The sequence below is a fragment of the Macaca nemestrina genome, chromosome 18, assembly GCF_043159975.1.
Source record: "Macaca nemestrina isolate mMacNem1 chromosome 18, mMacNem.hap1, whole genome shotgun sequence".
Classification (NCBI taxonomy): domain Eukaryota; kingdom Metazoa; phylum Chordata; class Mammalia; order Primates; family Cercopithecidae; genus Macaca; species Macaca nemestrina.
The window spans coordinates 16,160,647-16,180,265 of record NC_092142.1 but is presented as its reverse complement, the minus strand read 5'-3'; the positions used below and the strand labels follow the sequence as shown (position 1 = coordinate 16,180,265).

Genomic DNA, 19,619 nt, shown 5'->3' with positions numbered 1-19,619 from the left:
CAAACCTAGGCCACATCTTCACAAGGCAGTATTAGATTGGATTTGGGTAGAGTCTACAGCATTGGACAACGTGTACAGTCTTCAATTTGCTACAGTCCCTATCCCTCTCTCTCTCTCTTTTTTTTTTTTTTTTTAAGAGTCTGTTTCTGTCACCCAGGCTGGAGTACAGTGGCGCGATCTCAGCTCACTGTAAGCTCTGCCTCCTGGGTTCAAGCGATTCTCCTGCCTCAGCCTCCCAAGTAGCTGGGACTACAAGCGTCTACCACCATGTCCGGCTACTTTTTGTATTTTTTATTAGAGGCAGGGTTTCTCCATGTTGCTCAGGCTATCAGGCTGGCCCTGAACTCCTGGCCTCAGGTGATTCGCCCGCCTCAGCCTCCCAAAGTGCTGGGATTACAGGTGTGAGCCACCGTGCCCGGCCTCTACCACTCCCTTTTGTATCCCCCAACTCACACCTTGCCCATGTCACTCATGCATATGCCCATGCCTTGCCCCACCATCATTTGTGAGATCTACACTAAATGGCCTTCAGTCCAGAGACCAGACATCAGACACTAATCTGGACGTCTTCCTTGATGGGAGGTGAGACCTGCAGGAGAGGAAAACGCTTGCTATGGAGCCTGCAGGCTAAACACACTGATTCTCTGGGGGCAAAGAGCTTGAATAGAACTGAGCAAAAACTCCAGCCAGAAAGAAAACTTTGCAGTCAACTCTTCCCCGACCCCACTTTACAGATGGAAACACTAAGGCTCGGAGGAGAGGAGACAGAGCAGGCATTGGAATCACAATCTCCTGGCTCCAAAGCCAAGTTCTGTCCACCCAGCCAAGCTCCTTCCTTCCTTCTATAAATTTTTGTAACAGTATGTGCAGGGGGCACTCTCGTTAGGCCCTTTGCACACGTCACTCAATCTGTTTTTCCCATTCATTTGACAAGTGTTTATTGAGCTCCTACTGTGTGCAGGAGCTGGACTTGATATTAGGGACATCTTGGTGGAAAACACAGGCAAAGTCTACCCACCTGGCTTCTCAGGGGTCTTAGGATGGCTGGGGAGTGCCTGGCACGTAGTAGGTGTTCAACACATGTGCTTTCCCATGGCCATCTAAGAGGCCTCAGAGTGCCCTCCTGCCATGCCCCCAACTCCTGTGATTGTCTCTTAAGTGGGTACTCAGGGTGATAAGGAGGAACGGGTGAGGGAGCCAGCCTGGATCTACACCCACCCATCTCCACTGTTTGGAAAATAACCCTTTAATGCCTGGCCCTGCTGCTGGCAGCTGAGAGTATAAAATGGGACCCAGAGCCAATCTCTTCCCTCCCCTAAGGCACACCAAGGCAACAACATTTAAAAGGAAAGGTAGCAGTGACATGGAGGCTCCAGATACTGAGCCGTTCCTACGGCAAGAAGGGAGCCAGTGGGGCCCACTGCTGAAGGCCATCTGGCAGGTGTTCCATTCTACCTTCCTCCTGGGGACCCTCAGCCTCGTCATCAGTGATGTCTTCAGGTTCACTGTCCCCAAGCTGCTCAGGTGAGTCCCAGACTTCAAGTGCCCTGCTAAGGTGGGTGGTCTCTTAGTGGCATCCTTCCAGGGCCAGGAGGCTTCAGCTCTCCTGCCTCTGCTTATACATCTGGTGCTCGGGACACTGGAGGGTGGGTGAGAAGGATACTGAGAAAGGGAAATGCTTAATGAGAAAGTGACTGACCCCCAGAAGGGCAAATAAGCAAGTACTTACCTGACTACATCAATTAGCTTTTGCTGTAAAATGCCCCAAATGTGAGTGGCTTAAAATTACAAGCATTCATTTATTTAGTTCATGGTAATGTGGGTCAGTAATGTGGGCTGGGCTCAGCTGGGCGGTTCTTCTTTTCTTGGCTGGGTTTTCTCATGTGCCTGCAGTTGTGTATCTGAGGCTGGGATGGCTGTCTATGCTCCATGTGGGTTCCCATCCTCCAAAAGGCTAGCTCAGACTTGTTCATGTGGCTGCTTGGGAGGGTTCTAAGAAATAGGCCAAAAGCCACATTTTCTCTCGAGGCCTAGGCTCAGAGCCAGCATGGCTTTACCTCCACCATACTCTGTTGGCCAAAGCTGGTTTTGTAGCCAGCCCAGATTCAAGTGGTGTCTGCTCAGCTGCCATAACAAAGCATCACAGACTGAGTGGCTTAAACAACAGAAATGTATTTTCTTATGATTCTGGAAGCTGGAAGTTTGAGATTAGGTATCTTCAAGGTGGTTCCATCCGAGGCCTCTGTCCTTGACTTGCAGTTGGCCACCTCCTCCCTGTGTCCCCATGTGATCTTTCCTCTGTGTGTGCCCCCTGGTGTCTCCTTGTGTGTCTACCTTTTCTCTTCTTATAAGGACCCAGTCAGGTTGGATTAGGGCCCAGCCTAATGACCTCATTTTAACTTCATTGCCTCTTTCATGGCCCTATTTCCAAATACAGTCACATTCAGAGGTACTGGGGGTAGGGGCTTCCACATATAAATTTTGTGAGGACACAGTTTAGCCCATAACAAGTGGGGACAAAAACTCCACCTCTTGATCTTGAGGAGCTGCAGTCAGATTGAAAAGGAGTATTATGGACAGTGGGGGAAATACCGGAGACCATTATTGCAAAAAAGTCAACCACACCGACTGATCCTCCACACCTGGCCTGGTCTGGGCAAAGGCCACACCCATGGGCACCTCCTCTCACCAGCTGTACCTTCTCCCTCCTTCCCCTGCAAGCCTTTTCCTGGAGTTCATTGGTGATCCCAAGCCTCCAGCCTGGAAGGGCTACCTCCTCGCCGTGCTGATGTTCCTCTCGGCCTGCCTGCAAACGCTGTTTGAGCAGCAGAACATGTACAGGCTCAAGGTGCTGCAGATGAGGCTGCGGTCAGCCATCACTGGCCTGGTGTACAGAAAGGTGAGCCCTGGGGGACAAGTGCAGTCCTCCCAGACCAGGAAAAGCAACATCACTGAGCTGATGATAATGTTACCAGCAGCTGAGAATGCATTCAGTCCTTACTTATTAGAGTCACTCAGGATACATTCTCACTTCCTTAGTTATTTCTCTTTGTTTATATATATTTATTTTTTTGAGACAGAGTCTCACTCTGTCGCCCAGCCCGGAGTACAGTGGTGCAATCTCAGCTCACCGTAACCTCCGCCTGCCGGGTTCATGCGATTCTCCTGCCTCAGCCTCCTGAGTAGCTGGGACTACAGACACGTGTCACCACGCCTGGCTCATTTTTGTATTTTTAGTAGATAAAAGGTTTTGCCATGTTGGTCAGGCTTGTTTCAAACTCCTGGCCTCAAGTGATTTGCCTCACCTCCTTAGTTATTTCTGTAAGGTGTCGTGTGATCTGAGAGGTAACTCTCTGACCTCATCCCGTCACACACACACCCGCCTCCTCCCATGCTCACTCTCCTCCAGTCACACAGGTCTCTTTTCAGTTCCTCAGATATTCCAGGCACCCACCCACCTTGGGGCCTTTGTAGTTCTCACTGTCTAGATACCATTTCCACTCTCCCTAATCTAATTTTAATTTTTGAGCCTAATTTTAACTTCCACTCATTCCCGCTTGAGGATAAAGGCTTAACCTTCTGATAAGGTGGCCTGTCAACTATGTTCCCAGGTAATACTGCTTGTAGTAAAAATGACCCCTAGGCTGGGCGCAGTGGTGCACACCTGTAATCCCAGCAATTTGGGAGGCTGAGGCAGGCAGATCACTTAAGGTCAGGAGTTCAAGACCAGCCTGGCCAACATGGCAAAACCCTGTCTCTACTAAAAATACAAAAATTATCTAGGCATGGTGGTACATGCCTGTAATCCCAGCTACTCAGGAAGCTGAGAAAGGAGAATCCCTTGAACCCGGGAGGTGGAGGTTGCAGTGAGCTGAGGTCGTGCTACTGCACTGCAGCCTGGGTAACACAGCAAGAACCCATCTGAAAAAAAAAAATTGCATCCGGGCTGGAAGTTCTGTCCATTGACTGTGAATACCTGATTGGAGGCCACAGCTTTCGACTTCTCTCGGTGCAGTGGCTCTTGTCTCTTCAGGGGACTAAGAAGCTAAGTCCCTAAACTGCTGCTGCAAGAGCTATTGGCTCTTGTGGGGTATGGAGCATCTGAGCCAGGGCAGGTCCCATCCCATGTAAGTCTCGCTCCCTGACACCTGAGCTCTCACCTAGGGGAGGAGGGGACAGAGGGAACAGCTCCTGGATGGCCGAGAGGGCAGCTCTTGATGCTATCCTGCCAGAGTGCTATGTCCCAGGCTCATGTTCCCCTGAGCATGCCAGTGCTGGGTGTGTCCTATCCTGCCTTGAGAGTCCACATTTCCTTGAGCCTAAAAGGAAGGCCGCCTGAGCAGGCGAGCAGGCGAGCAGGCGTTGATCTTCCTTTTTCCCATCGACCTGCTGGGAGGCCTTCTTTGATCTCTCAATGAGATCAGATCCCTCCTCTCTAACCTCTGGGCTTTTTTTTTTCTTTTTTTTGACAGAGTTTTGCTCTCATCGCCCAGGCTGCAGTGCAATGGCACAGTCTGAGCTCACTGCAGTCTCCATCCCCTGGGTTCAACCAATTCTTCTGTCTCAGCCTCCCGAATAACTGGGATTACAGGTGTGTGCCACCATGTCCCACTAATTTTGTATTTTTAGTAGAGACGGGGTTTCACCATGTTGGCCAGGCTGGTCTCAAACTCCTGACCTTAGATGATTCACCCACCTCGGCTTCCCAAAGTGCTGGGATTACAGGTGTGAGCCACCGTGCCCAGCCTTGGCTGCTTTTTTTATGGTACTCATCATAACTGCCATTAAAGCATGAGTGATAGAAATCTTTTTGTTTTGTCTTATTTTTTGAGACAGAGTCTCACTCTGTCACCCAGGCTGGAGTGCAGTGGTGCAATCTCAGCTCACTGCAACCTCCGCCTCCTAGATTCAAGCGATTGTCCTGCCTCAGCCTCCTGAGTAGCTGGGATTACAGGTGCCCAACAGCACCTGTATTTTTGTATACACAATTTCTGTATTTTTACTAGAGACGGGGTTTCGCCATATTGGCCAGGCTGATCTTGAACTCCCGGCCTCGAGCAATCCATCCTCCTCAGCCTCCCAAAGTGCTGGGATTATAGGTGTGAGCCACCATGCCCAGCCAGTAATATAAATCTTTATTATAGAGCCTTGTTCCCCACCTCAAACTCCAGTCCCGGGAGAGCAAGCCTGGTCTCTGTTGTTCACAGCTGTATTTTCAGTTCCCAGCTCAGTGTGAGTCACACAGTGGGCACTCTTCGAAGATTTGTTAAGTGGAGAATTTCTATGCCCAGTCATTCCTGGATCACTTCTTCACTCCCTCACACAGTCACAAAGAGAGGACTACATGTGGAATTTAGCATTCAACAGGCTGGAAGAGGTCCACTGTGACCCCAGGGTTAAGGCAGATGTGAGGCTGCCGGAGAACCAGGTTGGTGTCAGAGAAGCACATGAAAAGTCTCACCCTTGTCATGCCTTCGTCACCCTGGGTTCCATTCCTTGTGTAGGAGCTTACAAGGCCTGTGACTTTGGGAAAGTTGCTCAAGTTCTCTGTGCCTCAGTTTCTTTAGCATAGAATGGGATTAGTAAGTGTTCATTTCATTGATTCTAGTCTCACATTTTTTTTCACTCTAATACTTCCAAAATTGAGGTGTCTCTTACATGTCTTAATTTAACTGGAAATGGTATTTTCCTTGGTGAGAGAATGATAGAGAGCATTTTATCCATAGCATTTTCTTTAAAGACAGGGTCTTGCTCTGTTGCCCACGCTAGAGTGCAATGGCACCAACATGGCTCACTGTAGACTCAACCTCCTAGACTCAAGTGATCCTCCCACCTCAGCCTCCCCAGCTAGCTACTGGCACACCACAACCATGCCTGGGTAATTTTTCTTTTTCTTCCCCCAAGACGGAGTTTTGCTCTTGTCGCCCAGACTGGAGTGCAATGACTTAATCTTGCTCTCTGCCACCTCCGCCTCCTGGGTTCAAGCAATTCTCCTACCTCAGCCTCCCAAGTAACTGGGATTACAGGTGCCTGCCACCATGCCCAGCTAATTTTTGTATTTTCAGTAGAGACAGTGTTTCACCATGTTGGCCAGGCTGGTCTCAAGCTCCTGACCTCAGGTGATCTGCCTGCCTCGGCCTCTCAAAGTGCTGGGATGACACGTGTCAGGCACCACACCCGACCCCCTGGCTAATTTTTAAGTGTTTTTGTAGAGATTGAGTCTTGCTATGTCGCCCAGGCTGGTCTCGAACTCCTAGGATCAAGCAATGCTCCCACCTCAGCCTCCCAGAGTGGTGGGATTACAGGCAGGGGCCACTGCGCCTGGCCTGGCATTAGACAGAATGAATATGGTAGTGCCTGCTTGGTACCACTCACGGCTGTGAGCACCCCAGACATGATGAGGCTGTTCCTTTAGCACAGTGCCTGGCACATGGTGAGCACTGGGCAGATGACCACCATTATCCGTGTTCATATGGTGTTTTCGTGCATGTTATTCATTATTACGTCTCCCGTGCTTTAGGGATATTGGAGGATTTTCATTTTTGTCATCTCTGTGGATCCTCAAACAGCCCTGAAAGGCTGGCCTAAGAGACTTTACTCACCCACCTCGCAGACGCGTGAAGTGGGGCTCAGTGGGTGGAGAAGCCGCCTGGGATGTCCCTCTTCCCCAGCCTCCCCACTCTACTTCTCTCCTTCCGCCCACCCACCAGGTCCTGGCTCTGTCCAGTGGCTCCAGAAAGGCCAGTGCGGTGGGTGATGTGGTCAACCTGGTGTCCGTGGACGTGCAGCGGCTGACTGAGAGCATCCTCTACCTCAACGGGCTGTGGCTGCCTCTTGTCTGGATCGTGGTCTGCTTCGTCTATCTCTGGCAGGTGCACAAGGGGAGGAAGACGGGATTTGAACAGAGTCCCCCACCCCTCCTTCTCCCTCTCCTCCTCCCCCCTCCCCTTCCTCCTTCTCACTTAGCATTCAAGAGGCTGGAAGAGGTCTGCTGTGACCCCAGGATTAGGGCAAGTTTGAGGCTGTGGGAGAACCAGGTTGGTGTGAGAGAGGCACATGAAAGATCTCACCCTTGTCCTGCCTTCATCACCCCGGATTCCAGTCCTGGTGTAGAATCTTACAAGCCTTCCTCCCCACTCCCCCTGCCCCTGGCCTCCTCCTCCTGCCCCCCTCCTCCTGCACCCCTTCCCTCACCCTCCCTCTTCCTGCATCCCCCCACCTTCTGCCCAAGTACCCTTCTCCTCTTCCTGTACCCCTTCCTTTCCCTCCTTCCTCCTCCTCCTCTTCCTGTCTCCTGCTCCACCTTCTTCTTCCTTTCTGCTCCCTATCATCTTCCCTCCCACTTCTTCCCTTCTCCCCTCTTCTCTTCTACCCTCCTCCCTCCCCTCTCTTCCCTCTCCTCCTCCCTCTCCTTCTAGTCCCTTTCTTCCTCTTCCTCTCCTCCTTTTCCTCCTCCCCTTCCACCCCCATCTCCTCCTTTTCCTCCTCCCCTTCCACCCCCATCTCCTCCTTCTCCTCCTCCTCTAATCCTGTGTCCATTTGCCTACTATTGGCTGATATAATGGGAAAAGTCTTCAATAAGGATGACCTTCACTTGACCTTGGGCAGGAAGCTCACCCTCTCTGGGCCTCAGTTTCCTCTGTAGAATGATGGCGATGATGATGATGACATTGACACTTCCCCATGTGCTATTAGGGTACCCAGTAGGCGACTTAACCATGTTTTGAAGTTACCAGTAACCCTGGGGCACCACCACAACCACCATCCACAAAACACAAGAGGAGAACATTTTAGGGGGAAAAAATTGCTATTTCGTGTTCAAAAGACACAAAGTAGCCATCAGGACACAACCAAACAAAACAAACAAAACATTTGCTTTCCAACTTCATTCCTTTAACTTTGTGGTATAGCGTTTTCTTTTTCTAAATTAAAATCAGACTCTGGGCTAGGCGCGGTGGCTCGTGCCTGTAATTTCAGCACCTTGGGGGGCCCAGGTGGGTGGATCACTTGAGGTCAGGAGTTCGAGACCAGCCTGGCCAACATGGTGAAACCCCGTCTCTACTAAAGGATACAAAAATTAGCTGGGCATAGTGATGGGTGCCTATAATCCCAGCCACTCAGGAGGCTGAGGCAGGAGAATCGCTTGAGCCTCGGAGGTGGTGGTTGCAGTGAGCCGAGATCATGCCACTGCACTGCAGCCTGGGTGACAGTGTGAGACTCTGTCTCCAAAAAATAAATAAAAATAAAAATAAAAATAGTCTCCGTATCGGGAACTGCCTAGGCTCAAATCCTGCTTCTGACCACTTACGAATCCGTGTACAAGGAACCTACTCTCTCTCTCTGCCTCCTGTTCTTGTCTCCAACGTGAGGATCATAATTAACAGGAGCACCCCTGCCCCAGAGGTGCTGAGGCATTAACGAGCCATACATAGAAAGCACGTAGAACAGCGCCGGACACACAGCTGCACCCTGTAGGTATTTGTAATATTATCATTAGTTACTTTTCCATAAAGAACAAGACAGTAGATATTTTTTACATCGGGGACCATACCGTCTCTCCTGCAAATATTCACCTCTGCCCGTGGAGTGCAGAAGTGGCCGTAGACCATACTAAGCAAACAGGCAAGGTATTCCTCCAGTAAAACTCTATTTATGGATGCTGACATTTGAACTGCATATCATTTTCATATGTCAGGAAATAGTATCCTTCTGATTTTTTTTTTTTGAGATAGAGTCTCACTGTGTTGCCCAGGCTTTAGTGAAATGGCGCAACTTCGGCTCACTGCAACCTCTGCCTCCCGGGTTCAAGGGATTCTCCTGCCTGAGCCTCCCAAGTAGCTGGGATTACAGGTGTTTGCCACCATGCCTGGCTAATTTGTGTAGTTTCAGTAGGGATGGGGTTTCGCCATTTTGGCCACGCTGGTCTCGAACTCCTGACCCCAAGTGATCCACCCACCTTGGCCTCTCAAAGTGCTGGGATTATAGGCATGAGCCACCATGCCCGGCCTGATTTTTTTCAACTATTTAAAAATATTAAAACTATTAAACATTTTTGTGCAGCTCATAGGCTCTATGAAAACAGGTGGAGGGATCCATATGTCTCCCATATAGATACTATATGCCATGGTTTACAGAGCCCTGGTTAGGTTTTTGTTTGTTTGTTTGTTTGTTTGTTTCATTGAGGCGGAGTCTCACTCTGTTGCCCAGACTTGAGTGCAGTGGTGCAATTTCGGCTCATTGCAACCTCCGCCTCCTAAGGTTAAGCAATTCTCGTGCCTCAGCCTCCCTAGTAGCTGGGATCACAGGTGTGCACCATCACACCCAGCTAATTTTTGTATTTTCAGTGGAGATGGGGTTTCGTCATTTTGGCCAGGCTGGTCTCGAACTCCTGGCCTCAAGTGATCCGCATGCCTCAGCTTCCCAAAGTGCTGGGATTACAGGTGTTAGCCACCATGCCTGAATCCTGGCTAGGTACATTTAAGGTATAATGGCTATCAAGCCTGAGGTGGGAGGATCGCTTGAGGCCAGGAGTTTAAGACTAGCCTGGGCAACATACCAACCAGAGAAATCCCATCTCTACAAAAAAATTTTTTTTCTTTTTCTTCTTCTTCTTTCTTTTAGACAGAGTCTCGCTCTGCAGCCCAGGCTGGAGTGCAATGGTGCAGTCTCAGCTCAGTGCAAGCTCCGCCTCCCAGGTTCACGCCATTCTTCTGCCTCAGCCTCCTGAGTAGCTGGGACTACAGGCGCCCGCCACCACGTCCGGCTAATTTTTTTGTATTTTTAGTAGAGACAAGATTTCACCATGTTAGCCAGGATGGTCTCAATCTCCTAAAAAATTGTTTTTAATTAACTGGGCACAGTGGTGGTGCACACCTATAGTCATAGCTACTTAGGAGGCTGAGGCAGGAGGATCGCTTGAGCCCAGGAATTCAAGGTTACAGTGAGCTATGATCATGCCACTGAATTTGAGCTCTGAGACAGAGCAAGACCCTCTTTCTAAAAATTGTAAAAGATGTTTTGTTTTGTTTTGTTTTGAGACAGAGTCTCACTGTGTCGTGTAGGCTGGAGTGCAGTGGGGCAGCCTCGGCTCACTGCAACCTCCACCTCCCAGGTTCAAGCGATTCTCCAGTCTCAGCCTCCTGAGTAGCTGGGATTACAGGCACGTGCCACTACGTCTGGCTAATTTTTGTAGTTTTAGTAGAGACCAGGTTTCACCACATTGGCCAGGCTGGTCTCAAACTCCTGACCTCAAGTGATCTGCTCACCTCAGCCTCCCAAAGTGCTGGGATTACAGGCATGAGCCACCGTGCCTGGCCTTGTAAAAACTGTTAATGGCATTTTGATCATAATTGTTGAATACTCCAAAAAAAATCGAATGCTCATGTATATGGTTGTTTTTGCTAGGACTCGGGGCCAGGACCTTTCCCAATGCCTTCACCTTGTATTCCAGGGCCTTGCAAACAATCGGTAGGTTCCTAGCAATTACAACATAAGGCACTCAGTGCTTGATGAGCAGTACATAAATGTCATCATTAGGAAGAAAGAGAGGGGCCGGGCGCGGTGGCTCAAGCCTGTAATCCCAGCACTTTGGGAGGCCGAGACGGGAGGATCACGAGGTCAGGAGATCGAGACCATCCTGGCTAACACGGTGAAACCCCGTCTCTGCTAAAAAATACAAAAAACTAGCCAGGCAAGGTGGCGGGCGTCTGTAGTCCCAGCTACTCGGGAGGCTGAGGCAGGAGAATGGCGTAAACCCGGGAGGCGGAGCTTGCAGTGAGCTGAGATCCGGCCACTGCACTCCAGCCTGGGCGACAGAGCGAGACTCCGTCTCAAAAAAAAAAAAAAAGAGAGGGAGAGAGGAAGAACATGGGAAAATTCAGGGCAATTGATCAGGTTGACCCCACCGCTGCTAAAAATCAGACAAGACCAGGCAGGGCATGGTGGCTCACGCCTGTAATCCCAGCACTTTGGGAGGTCAAGGCCGGCAGATCACTTGAGGTCAGGAGTTCAAGACCAGCCTGGCCAACATGGCAAAACCCCGTCTCTACTGAAAATACAAAAATTAGCCAGGTGTGGTGGCATGTGCCTGTAATCCCAGCTACTAGGGAGGCTGAGGCAGGAGAATTGCTTGAACCTGGGAGGCGGAGGTTGCAGTGGGCCAAGATCACACCACTGCACTACAGCCTGGGCAACCAAGCGAGACTCTGTAAAAAAAAAAAAATTAGATGAGACCAACAAGACATCCATAGGTAATGCACCATGTTACTTTGCATGTTACTTTGCATGCATACTTTGCACTTTTCCTGCCTCTTGGTAGACAGTTCCTAACATCAACATGAGATCTCGGTAAAGGAGGAGTGGACATTGAGGTTGCTACAGTTTAATGATACCATTTTTCCCCCAGACAGAGATGTTCATCTTCCACTCACATTCTTTTGAGTATTTTTCCAACCCCTACTGTGGGCTACTGTTTACCCTCTGGGCACTTCTCCACTAAGCCACTAGGTAGCGCCATTGCTGCATAAATGAAACAAACTGGCCCAAGGTTAGAAAATAGTGTTCCCAGGCCAGGTGGGGTGGCTCAAACCTGTAATCCCAGCACTTCAGGAGGCTGAGGTGGGTGGATCACTTCAGGTCAGGAGTTCGAGACCAGCCTGGGCAACATGGTGAAACCCCATCTCTACTAAAAATACAAAAATTAGCCAGGTGGAGTGACACCCACCTGTAATCCCAGCTACTCAGGAGGCTGAGACAGGAGAATCGCTTGGGAAGCGGAGGCTGCAGTGAGCCAAGATCACAACACTGCACTCCAGCCCGGGTCACAGAGTGAGACTCCATCTCCAAAAAAAAAAAAAAAAAAAAAAAAAAAGTAAATAGTGTTCCTAAGGACTGAGAGGGGAAACTGAGGCACACAGACTGGAGTTGGGGTGGGGTTCCTCGAGAGAATGGGTCCAAATAACCTGTGAAGGAATCTCAGAAAGTCACAGCAACTTAAAAATCACTTATTCTAGCCCCACTTCCACATTTTCCACATACAGAAACCAAAGCTGAGAGGGGGAAGGTAACCATCCCAAAATCACCACGTTGGTTGGGGAGCAGCGTTGCCAGGGAAAACACAGGACATCCAGTGAAGTATGAGTTTCAGACAAACGGGAGAACTTCTCAGTGTATGTCCCAAATATTGCACGAGACTTAGACTAAAACCTTCTTCACTCTTTATCTTCAAATGTAACTGGGCATCCTGTATGATGATTCGCTAAATCTGACAACCCTCATGAGGGGTGAAATGAAGATTAGGAAAATAATTAAACGTAATAAGAGAAAATGCCAAATGAGAACAACTCTATTCCCATTTTGCAGACAAGGGAATTGCACCTTAAGGAGGTGACTTGCTCCAAGGCCACACTCACAAGTGTCAGGGTCAGGATTTGAACCAGGTCCTGATTCCATAGGTCTCAACTTTACCGTTGTGGCTGGGAACACCCCCCAGTCCCACTCGTGTGTGTGCACGATCTGTCTTGAATATAACCCTCTCCCCGTCATGTAAGAGGGCCATTCCCCTCCCTGACATTAAAGGACCCCACTTTCAGCAGGCATCTCCTGTCACAGCAGACCCCCATGAGCCCAGATCCCTGGGACCTGGTGGCTGCCCTTATCAGATTCCCTGACATCCCCATCTTAAGACCCAAGTCTGACCACCTTCGGGATCTGCAGTTGTGTTACAGGAAAGGGGTCCTGATCCAGATGCAATGAGAGGGTTCTTGCATCTTGCGCAAGAAAGAATTCAGGGCAAGTCCATAAAGTGAAGACGAGTTGTTTTGTTTTTTCTTTTTTCTTTTTCTTTTTTCTTTTTTTTTTTTTTTTTTTTTTTGAGATGGAGTCTCATTCTGGCACACAGGCTGGAGTGCAGTGGCACGATTATGGCTCATTGCAACCTCCGCCTCCCGGGTTCAAGCGATTCTCCTGCCTCAGCCTCTTGAGTAGCTGGGATCACAGGTGCCCACCACACCCAGCTAATTTTTATATTTTTAGTACAGACGGGGTTTTACCATGTTGGCCAGGCTGGTCTTGAACTCCTGACCTCAGGTGATCTGCCCGCCTCAGCCTCCCAAAGTGTTGGATTACAGGCGTGAGCCACCTCACCCGGCCAAAAGCAAGTTCTTCAGGGAAGTAAAGATTTAAAGAATGGCTACTCCACAGACAGAGCAGCCCAGAGGGTGGCTGGTTGCCCATTTTTATGGTTATTTCTTGATGATATGCTCAACAAGGGGTGGATTGTTCATGCCTTTCCTTTTTAGACCATATACGGTAACTTGCTGATGTTGCCATGGCATTGGTAAACTGTCATGGCGCTGGTGGGAGTGCAGCAGTGAGGACAACCAGAGGTCACCCTCATTGCCATCTTGCTTTTGGTGGGATTTGGCCGGCTTCTTTACTGCAACCTGTTTTATCAGGAAGGTCTTTGTGACCTGTGTCTTGTGCCGACCTCCTGTCTCATCCTGTGACTTAGAATGCCTTAATCGTCTGGGCGTGCAGCCCAGTAGGTCTCAGCCTCATTTTACCCAGCTCCTATTCAAGATGGAGGTGCTCTGGTTCACATGGCTCTGAGAGCTGTGCTCCTCGGGATCTCCTGACATCCTGCCCCCTCTGTACCCAGCTCCTGGGCCCCTCCGCCCTCACTGCCATTGCCGTCTTCCTGAGCCTCCTCCCTCTGAATTTCTTCATCACCAAGAAGAGGAACCACCATCAGGTTCGGCTTTGGGGAAAGGGACGGACCAGGCAGGAAGTAGGGAGGACGCCACAGGTCCTGGTGTGGGAGATGGGGAGGGGAGAGTTGAGTGCGAGCCCACGTGTCTGGCTTTGTTCTTGTCGTCTATGAGCTGCCCATCACGCAGACCTGCACCCCTCCCGTCACCATCTCAATGGACAGTGGCTCCGTCCCTCTAGTGTTCAGGCCACAGGCCCTGGGTCAGTTCAATGCCTTTTTCTCTCACCTCCCATCTGTCATCAGATTTGCTTGGCGTCACCTTCAAAATGCATCCAGAATGTCACCCTTTCCCAGCGCAGGCTCTGCAAACCCCATGGTCTCTAACCCAGGTCATAGCAGCAAGCCCCTGGCGCACTCCCCGCTTCTGCCCTCAGCCTCTCTCCACTCCCAGCCAGAGCAGACCTGTGCAAACCGAATACGTCGCACCCCTCCTCTACTCAGACCCACAGCAGCCCCATTTTCCTCAGACTGAGCCAAAAACCCACAGCGGCCCACCAGGCCCACCCTGAACTGACCTCATGGCTTCCAACTTCACCTTCCACCCGTCTCCCTCCCTTCCCTGCCTTCTCCCCCACATCCCCCGTCCTCAAACCTGCCCGATTTCACACATCCCTCCAGGCCTTCGCTTTAGCTGTTCCCTCTGCCTGGATCACCCGCCCTCCCGAAGACCCTCCGTCAACTCCCTCACCACCCTCCGGCCAGGAAACAGCACGTCCATCCCTCTCCTCCCAGCGGCAGCCTCTCCTGTGCCTGCCCTGGGTTCATTTTTGCTTTTCTTTCCCCGCACAGCACTTCCCACATCCTACAGCGCCCCGCAGGAAGCACCTGGCAGGGGTTGATTGCCTTGTTCTCCTTAGACTGGAAGCTTTGCAACAGCACAGGCCACTCTCTGTGGCAGACTCAGCATCTAGTTAGTGCTTGGCAGGCAGAAGGTTCTCAATACTTTACTGTGTTTGTGAACTATGGAAGAAAGGAAGGAGGGAAGAAAGGGAGGAGAGAGGAAGGGAAGAAGGAAAGGAGGGAAGGAAGGAGGGAGGGGAAGGAGAGAAAAGGAGGGAAGAAAGGAAAGATAGGAAAGGGGAGGAAGGACAGAGGGAAGGAGGGAAGGAAAGAATTGAGGGAGGAAGAGAAGGAATGAGGGAGAGAAGGAAGAAAGGGGGAGGGAGGGAAAGAAAGAAAAGGAAAGAGAGAAGGAAGAAAGGGAACAAAAGAAGAAGAAAGGAGAGAGGGAAGAAAGGAAAGAAAGGCGGAAAAGAGACGGAGGGATGGGGGATGGAGGGAAGGAACTTATTTCCTCTCTTGGCCCAGCTGTCCCAACGTCCGTCTGTCACCTGGGCTGTTTCTCCATCTTCCTGCGTGGCCTCCTCTGAAACACTCTAGGCTGGGCGCGGTGGCTCACACCTGTAATCCCAACACTTTGGGAGGCCGAGGCGGGCAGATCACCTGAGGTCAGGAGTTCAAAACCAGCCTGGCCAACATGGCATAACCCTGTCTCCACTAAAAAATACAAAAATTAGCCAGGTGTGGCGACGTGCGCCTATAATCCCAGCTACTCAGGAGGCTCAGGCAGGAGAATCGCTTGAACCCAGGAGGCGGAGCTTGCAGTGAGCCGAGATCGCTCCACTTCTCTCCAGCCTGGGCCACAGAGCGAGACTCCGTCTCAAAAAGAAAAACCTTCTCCAGGCAGCTGCCCCTCTGATGACACCCCCGCCCCCCGCTCCATGGTGAAGCACAGGAGATCCCGAATTCCTCTGCCTGACCGCAAAGTGCCAAGTGACCCTGCTCACATGCTCCTCTGGCCACATTGAGTGTCCTCTGAGTCATGCTATTCCCTGTGCCTGGGTTTTTGCTGCCCCCCTTTCTCAAACCCCTTCCCTCCCTCTTCAACTCCTTCCCCCCATCCTGTGCCTGCTCAGCACCCACCTCCTGGTCATGTAAGATGTAGCTCAGGCTGTAATCCCAGCACTTTAGGAGGCTGAGGGCAGAGGATCACTTGAGCCCAGGAGCTCAAGGCCAGCCTGGACAACATAGCGAGACCCCAACTCCACAAAAAATGTAAAAGGTTAAAAAAACAGATGTAACTTGGGCATCAACCACTTCCAGGTAGCCTTCCTGACAGTGCCATACCTGGGTGGGCTCAGGCTGCCTCTGTTCTCCGGGCATCAGAGGCTTCCTCCATGGGGTGCATTGTCCCAAGGCAGATCCTGCAGAAGTCCAGGTACAGGATGATGGTGGTTGGACCAGGACTGAGGGACTGAGACGCTGAGAGGCAGACAGGTTTGGGACGCAGCTTGGCAAGGTGAATGGGATTTGCTGAAGGGTGGCTGTCAGGGTGCAGGGAAGAATTCTCATCTGTCCCTGTCTTCATCTCTCTTTTTCCCTCTGATCCCAGGAAGAGCAAATGAGGCAGAAGGACTTGCGGGCACGGCTCACCAGCTCCATCCTCAGGAACTCGAAGACCATCAAGTTCCACGGCTGGGAGGGAGCCTTTCTGGACAGAGTCCTGGGCATCCGAGGCCAGGAGCTGGGTGCCTTGCGGACCTCCGGCCTCCTCTTCTCTGTGTCGCTGGTGTCCTTCCAAGTGTCTACATTTCTGGTGACGTCACTCTAGTCTCTATGCTGGGCAGCACTGGGGAAGGAGTGCGGGGGTGGGGCAGGGTGAGGTAGGTGGAGCTCCCCAGATCCTACCACCCTGACCGTCAAAACCCACTCATTCTGGATCCTGTTCTCTCAGGGTGTCTGCTGTCTTCTGCAAGAACGAATTAATCACATTATTCTAGCAAAGGTGGCAGTGGCTGATAAAGTCTGCTGAACTCTCAGAGAGAATTCCAGGCTTCTACCGATGTGGGGAAGAGGGTGCCGGAGGGGCGGCAGAGTTAGAATCCTGGGTCTGAGTGTCTTCCCTGAGGCTGGCCAGCAGATGTCCATAGCCACCCTGTCACTGGACGTGATCCTTGTCCTGCCATTCTGTAATTTATTTCAGATTGCTGTCAGAACAACCTTCCTAAACCACAACTTTAAAAATGTTGATACATAGGCTAGGCACGGTGGCTCATGCCTGTCATCCCAATACTTTGGGAGGCCGAGGTGGGTGGATCACCAGAGGTCAGGAGTTCGAGACCAGCCTGGCCAACATGGCGAAACCCTGTCTCTACTAAAAATACAAAAATTAGCCGGTTGTGGTGGTGGGCGCCTGTAATCCCAGCTACCTGGGAGGCTGAGGCAGGAGAATCACTTGAACTCGGGAGGCAGAGGTTGCAGTGAGCCAAGATCATGCCACTGCACTCCAGCCTGGGCCACAGAACAACACTTCATCTCAAAAAAAAAAAAAAAAAAAAGGACCACAAATGGCACCGACACTTAGAGCCCTCAAGTGCTGCTCCTGCTGCAACTGTAGAGTCATCTTCCAAGGGACTCTAGAATCACAAGTTCCACCATGTCTAGAATAACAACAGTGCTGCCAAGATCAGAATCTCTGCTGTCCCCCAATGCTTGGAACCTAGAGGCATTAGGTTCTCCCCTAGGCTCTAGTGATGCCTAGAGCCACAGGGCTGCACACTCATCGCCTTTAGCAATGCACTGTGTCTTTGGAAAGACCTTGTGTAGCTTATGACTGAGGAGAGGACATGTGTTAGCAGCATTGGGAGTGGGATCTATGGAGGGAAGCACATGGCGGACATGGCAGGTGGGCCACATGGACGCTGCCGGCACCACAGCTTGCCTGGGCTGCCGTATCCATGCTTGCGTGTCTCACTGTGGCCCCACGTGTTCCCCCACCCCGACCCCCCCAGGTCGCACTGGTGGTGTTTGCTGTCCACACTCTGGTGGCCGAGAATGCTATGGATGCAGAGAAAGCCTTTGTGACTCTCACGGTTCTCAACATCCTCAACAAGGCCCAGGCATTCCTGCCCTTCTCCATCCACTCCCTCGTCCAGGTAAGGTGGGTGCAGGGGCTGGAGCCATCCTGGGAGAGTGCGTGGGCTACACCTGGCTCCAGCTTCTTTACGCCTGCCATTTGCAGAGGAGAGGGAAGACAGAGTGGGAGGGAGATGGAGGGTGTGGAGCTGGAAAAGAGGCAAGTAGGGGCAAGAACAGAGGTAAATAAATAAATAACTACTTATTTATTTATTTAGGATGGAGTCTCACTCTATCACCCAGGCTGGAGTGCAGTGGCATGATCTTGGCTCACTGCAACCTCCACCTCCCAGGTTCAAGTGATTCTCCTGCCTCAGTCAACCAAGTAGCTGGGACTATAGGTGCATGCCACCATGCCAAGCTAATTTATTTTTTTGTATTTTTAGTAGAGATGAGTTTTCACTATGTTGGCCAGGCTGGTCTTGATCTGCTGACCTCAGGTGATCTGCCCACCTTGGCCTCCCAAAGTGCTGTGATTACAATGAGCCACTGTGCCCAGCCTTATTTATTTATTTGTTAGTTTGTTGAGACAGGGGCACCTGACTCTGTCACCTAGGCTGGAGTACAGTGGTGCGATCTCAGCTCACTGCATTCTCAAACTGCTAGACTCATGTGATCCTTCCACCTCCCAGCCTCCTGAGTAGCTGGGAGTACAGGCATGGGCCACCACATACAGCTCATTTTTTAATTTTTTGTAGAGACGAGTCTTGCTATGTTCCCCAGGTCTTGAACTCCTGGCCTCAAGTGATCCTCCTGCACTTGGCCTCCCAAAGTGCTGGGATTACAGGCATGAGCCCCTGCACCTGACCGAATCTCTGTTTTAACGACTGGTCTCTTTCTTCCCCAAAGATGGGGAGAGCGCCCCCAGGTGGACAACATTTGAAATTGTTCCACATAATGACTTGATAATCTTATTGGAAAAGCCACCATCCTTTTCCCAGATCTTGTCTGCAGAATGGCAGCTGGCTTGTTCCAGTGTCACTGATTAGTAGGAGCGAGGAGGTGGGAGATCGCCACCATCAAGGTCACCACTGGGGTTGCATCGTTTCCCATGAACTAGAAAACTTTGTCCTCACACCTCCTGTGCACAGAGCTTATGTGCAGAGAGCTTGGTAGACAGGAAACTGTTGCCACACATCTTGAGACACCAACACCCAAAGTCCGAGTTCTTTGCTCTTCTTGCTGGTTGACCTGGGGCTTCGGTTTTCCTAGGCCCGGGTGTCCTTTGACCGCCTGGTCACCTTCCTCTGCCTGGAAGAAGTTGACCCTGGCGCCGTGGACTCAAGTTCCTCTGGAAGCTGTGAGCGCTGGGTCTGGCAGGAGGGGTGTGGGAGGGATGGGGGATGTGGGGACTGCCCCAGCCCATAATGGCAAGCCAGCATCAGCATGGGGGGAGATGGGGGCTGCACGCAATGGATGGCACGTGCAGATCACGCCATCTGCGTGTCACTTGGAAACAGGCACCGTGCTTCTGTTCTTTCTGCTAGCCGTTCAGCGACCACTCATCGAGCACCCACTTCGTGCCATCCTGGGTGTACAACAGGGAACACTCTAACACAGTGGTCCCCAAGCTTTTTGGCACCAGGGACTGGTTTTGTGGAAGACAGTTTTTCCATGGACCAGGGTGAGGCGCGTGGTTTGGGGATGATTCAAACACATTCCAATTGTACACTTTATTATTATTACATTATAATATAAAATGAAATAATTATACAACTCACCATAATGTAGAATCAGTGGGAGCCCTGAGCTTGTTTTCCTGCAACCAGATGGCCCCATCTGGAGGTGATGTGAGACTGCGAGAGATCATCAGGCATTAGATTCTCATAAGGAACATGCAACCCACATTCCTCGCATACACAGTTCGCAAGTGTTCATGCTCCTATGAGAAGCTATTGCTGCTGCTGATTTGGCAGGAGGCGGAGCTCAAGCGGTG

The 19,619-nt window shown here is 51.0% G+C and overlaps 1 protein-coding gene across 1 annotated transcript in view; it reads left to right on the top strand.

The window, feature by feature from the left end:
- LOC105467717 (ATP binding cassette subfamily C member 6) overlaps positions 1–19,619 on the top strand; it is a 73,026-nt gene that overhangs the window by 17,395 nt on the left and 36,012 nt on the right. Inside the window, exons 8-14 of the mRNA XM_011717375.3 lie at positions 1,321–1,524; positions 2,722–2,899; positions 6,711–6,872; positions 13,658–13,750; positions 16,161–16,364; positions 17,560–17,703; positions 18,896–18,983. Coding sequence (XP_011715677.2) covers positions 1,321–1,524; positions 2,722–2,899; positions 6,711–6,872; positions 13,658–13,750; positions 16,161–16,364; positions 17,560–17,703; positions 18,896–18,983 — 1,073 coding nt within the window. The remainder of the gene's footprint in view (positions 1–1,320; positions 1,525–2,721; positions 2,900–6,710; positions 6,873–13,657; positions 13,751–16,160; positions 16,365–17,559; positions 17,704–18,895; positions 18,984–19,619) is intronic.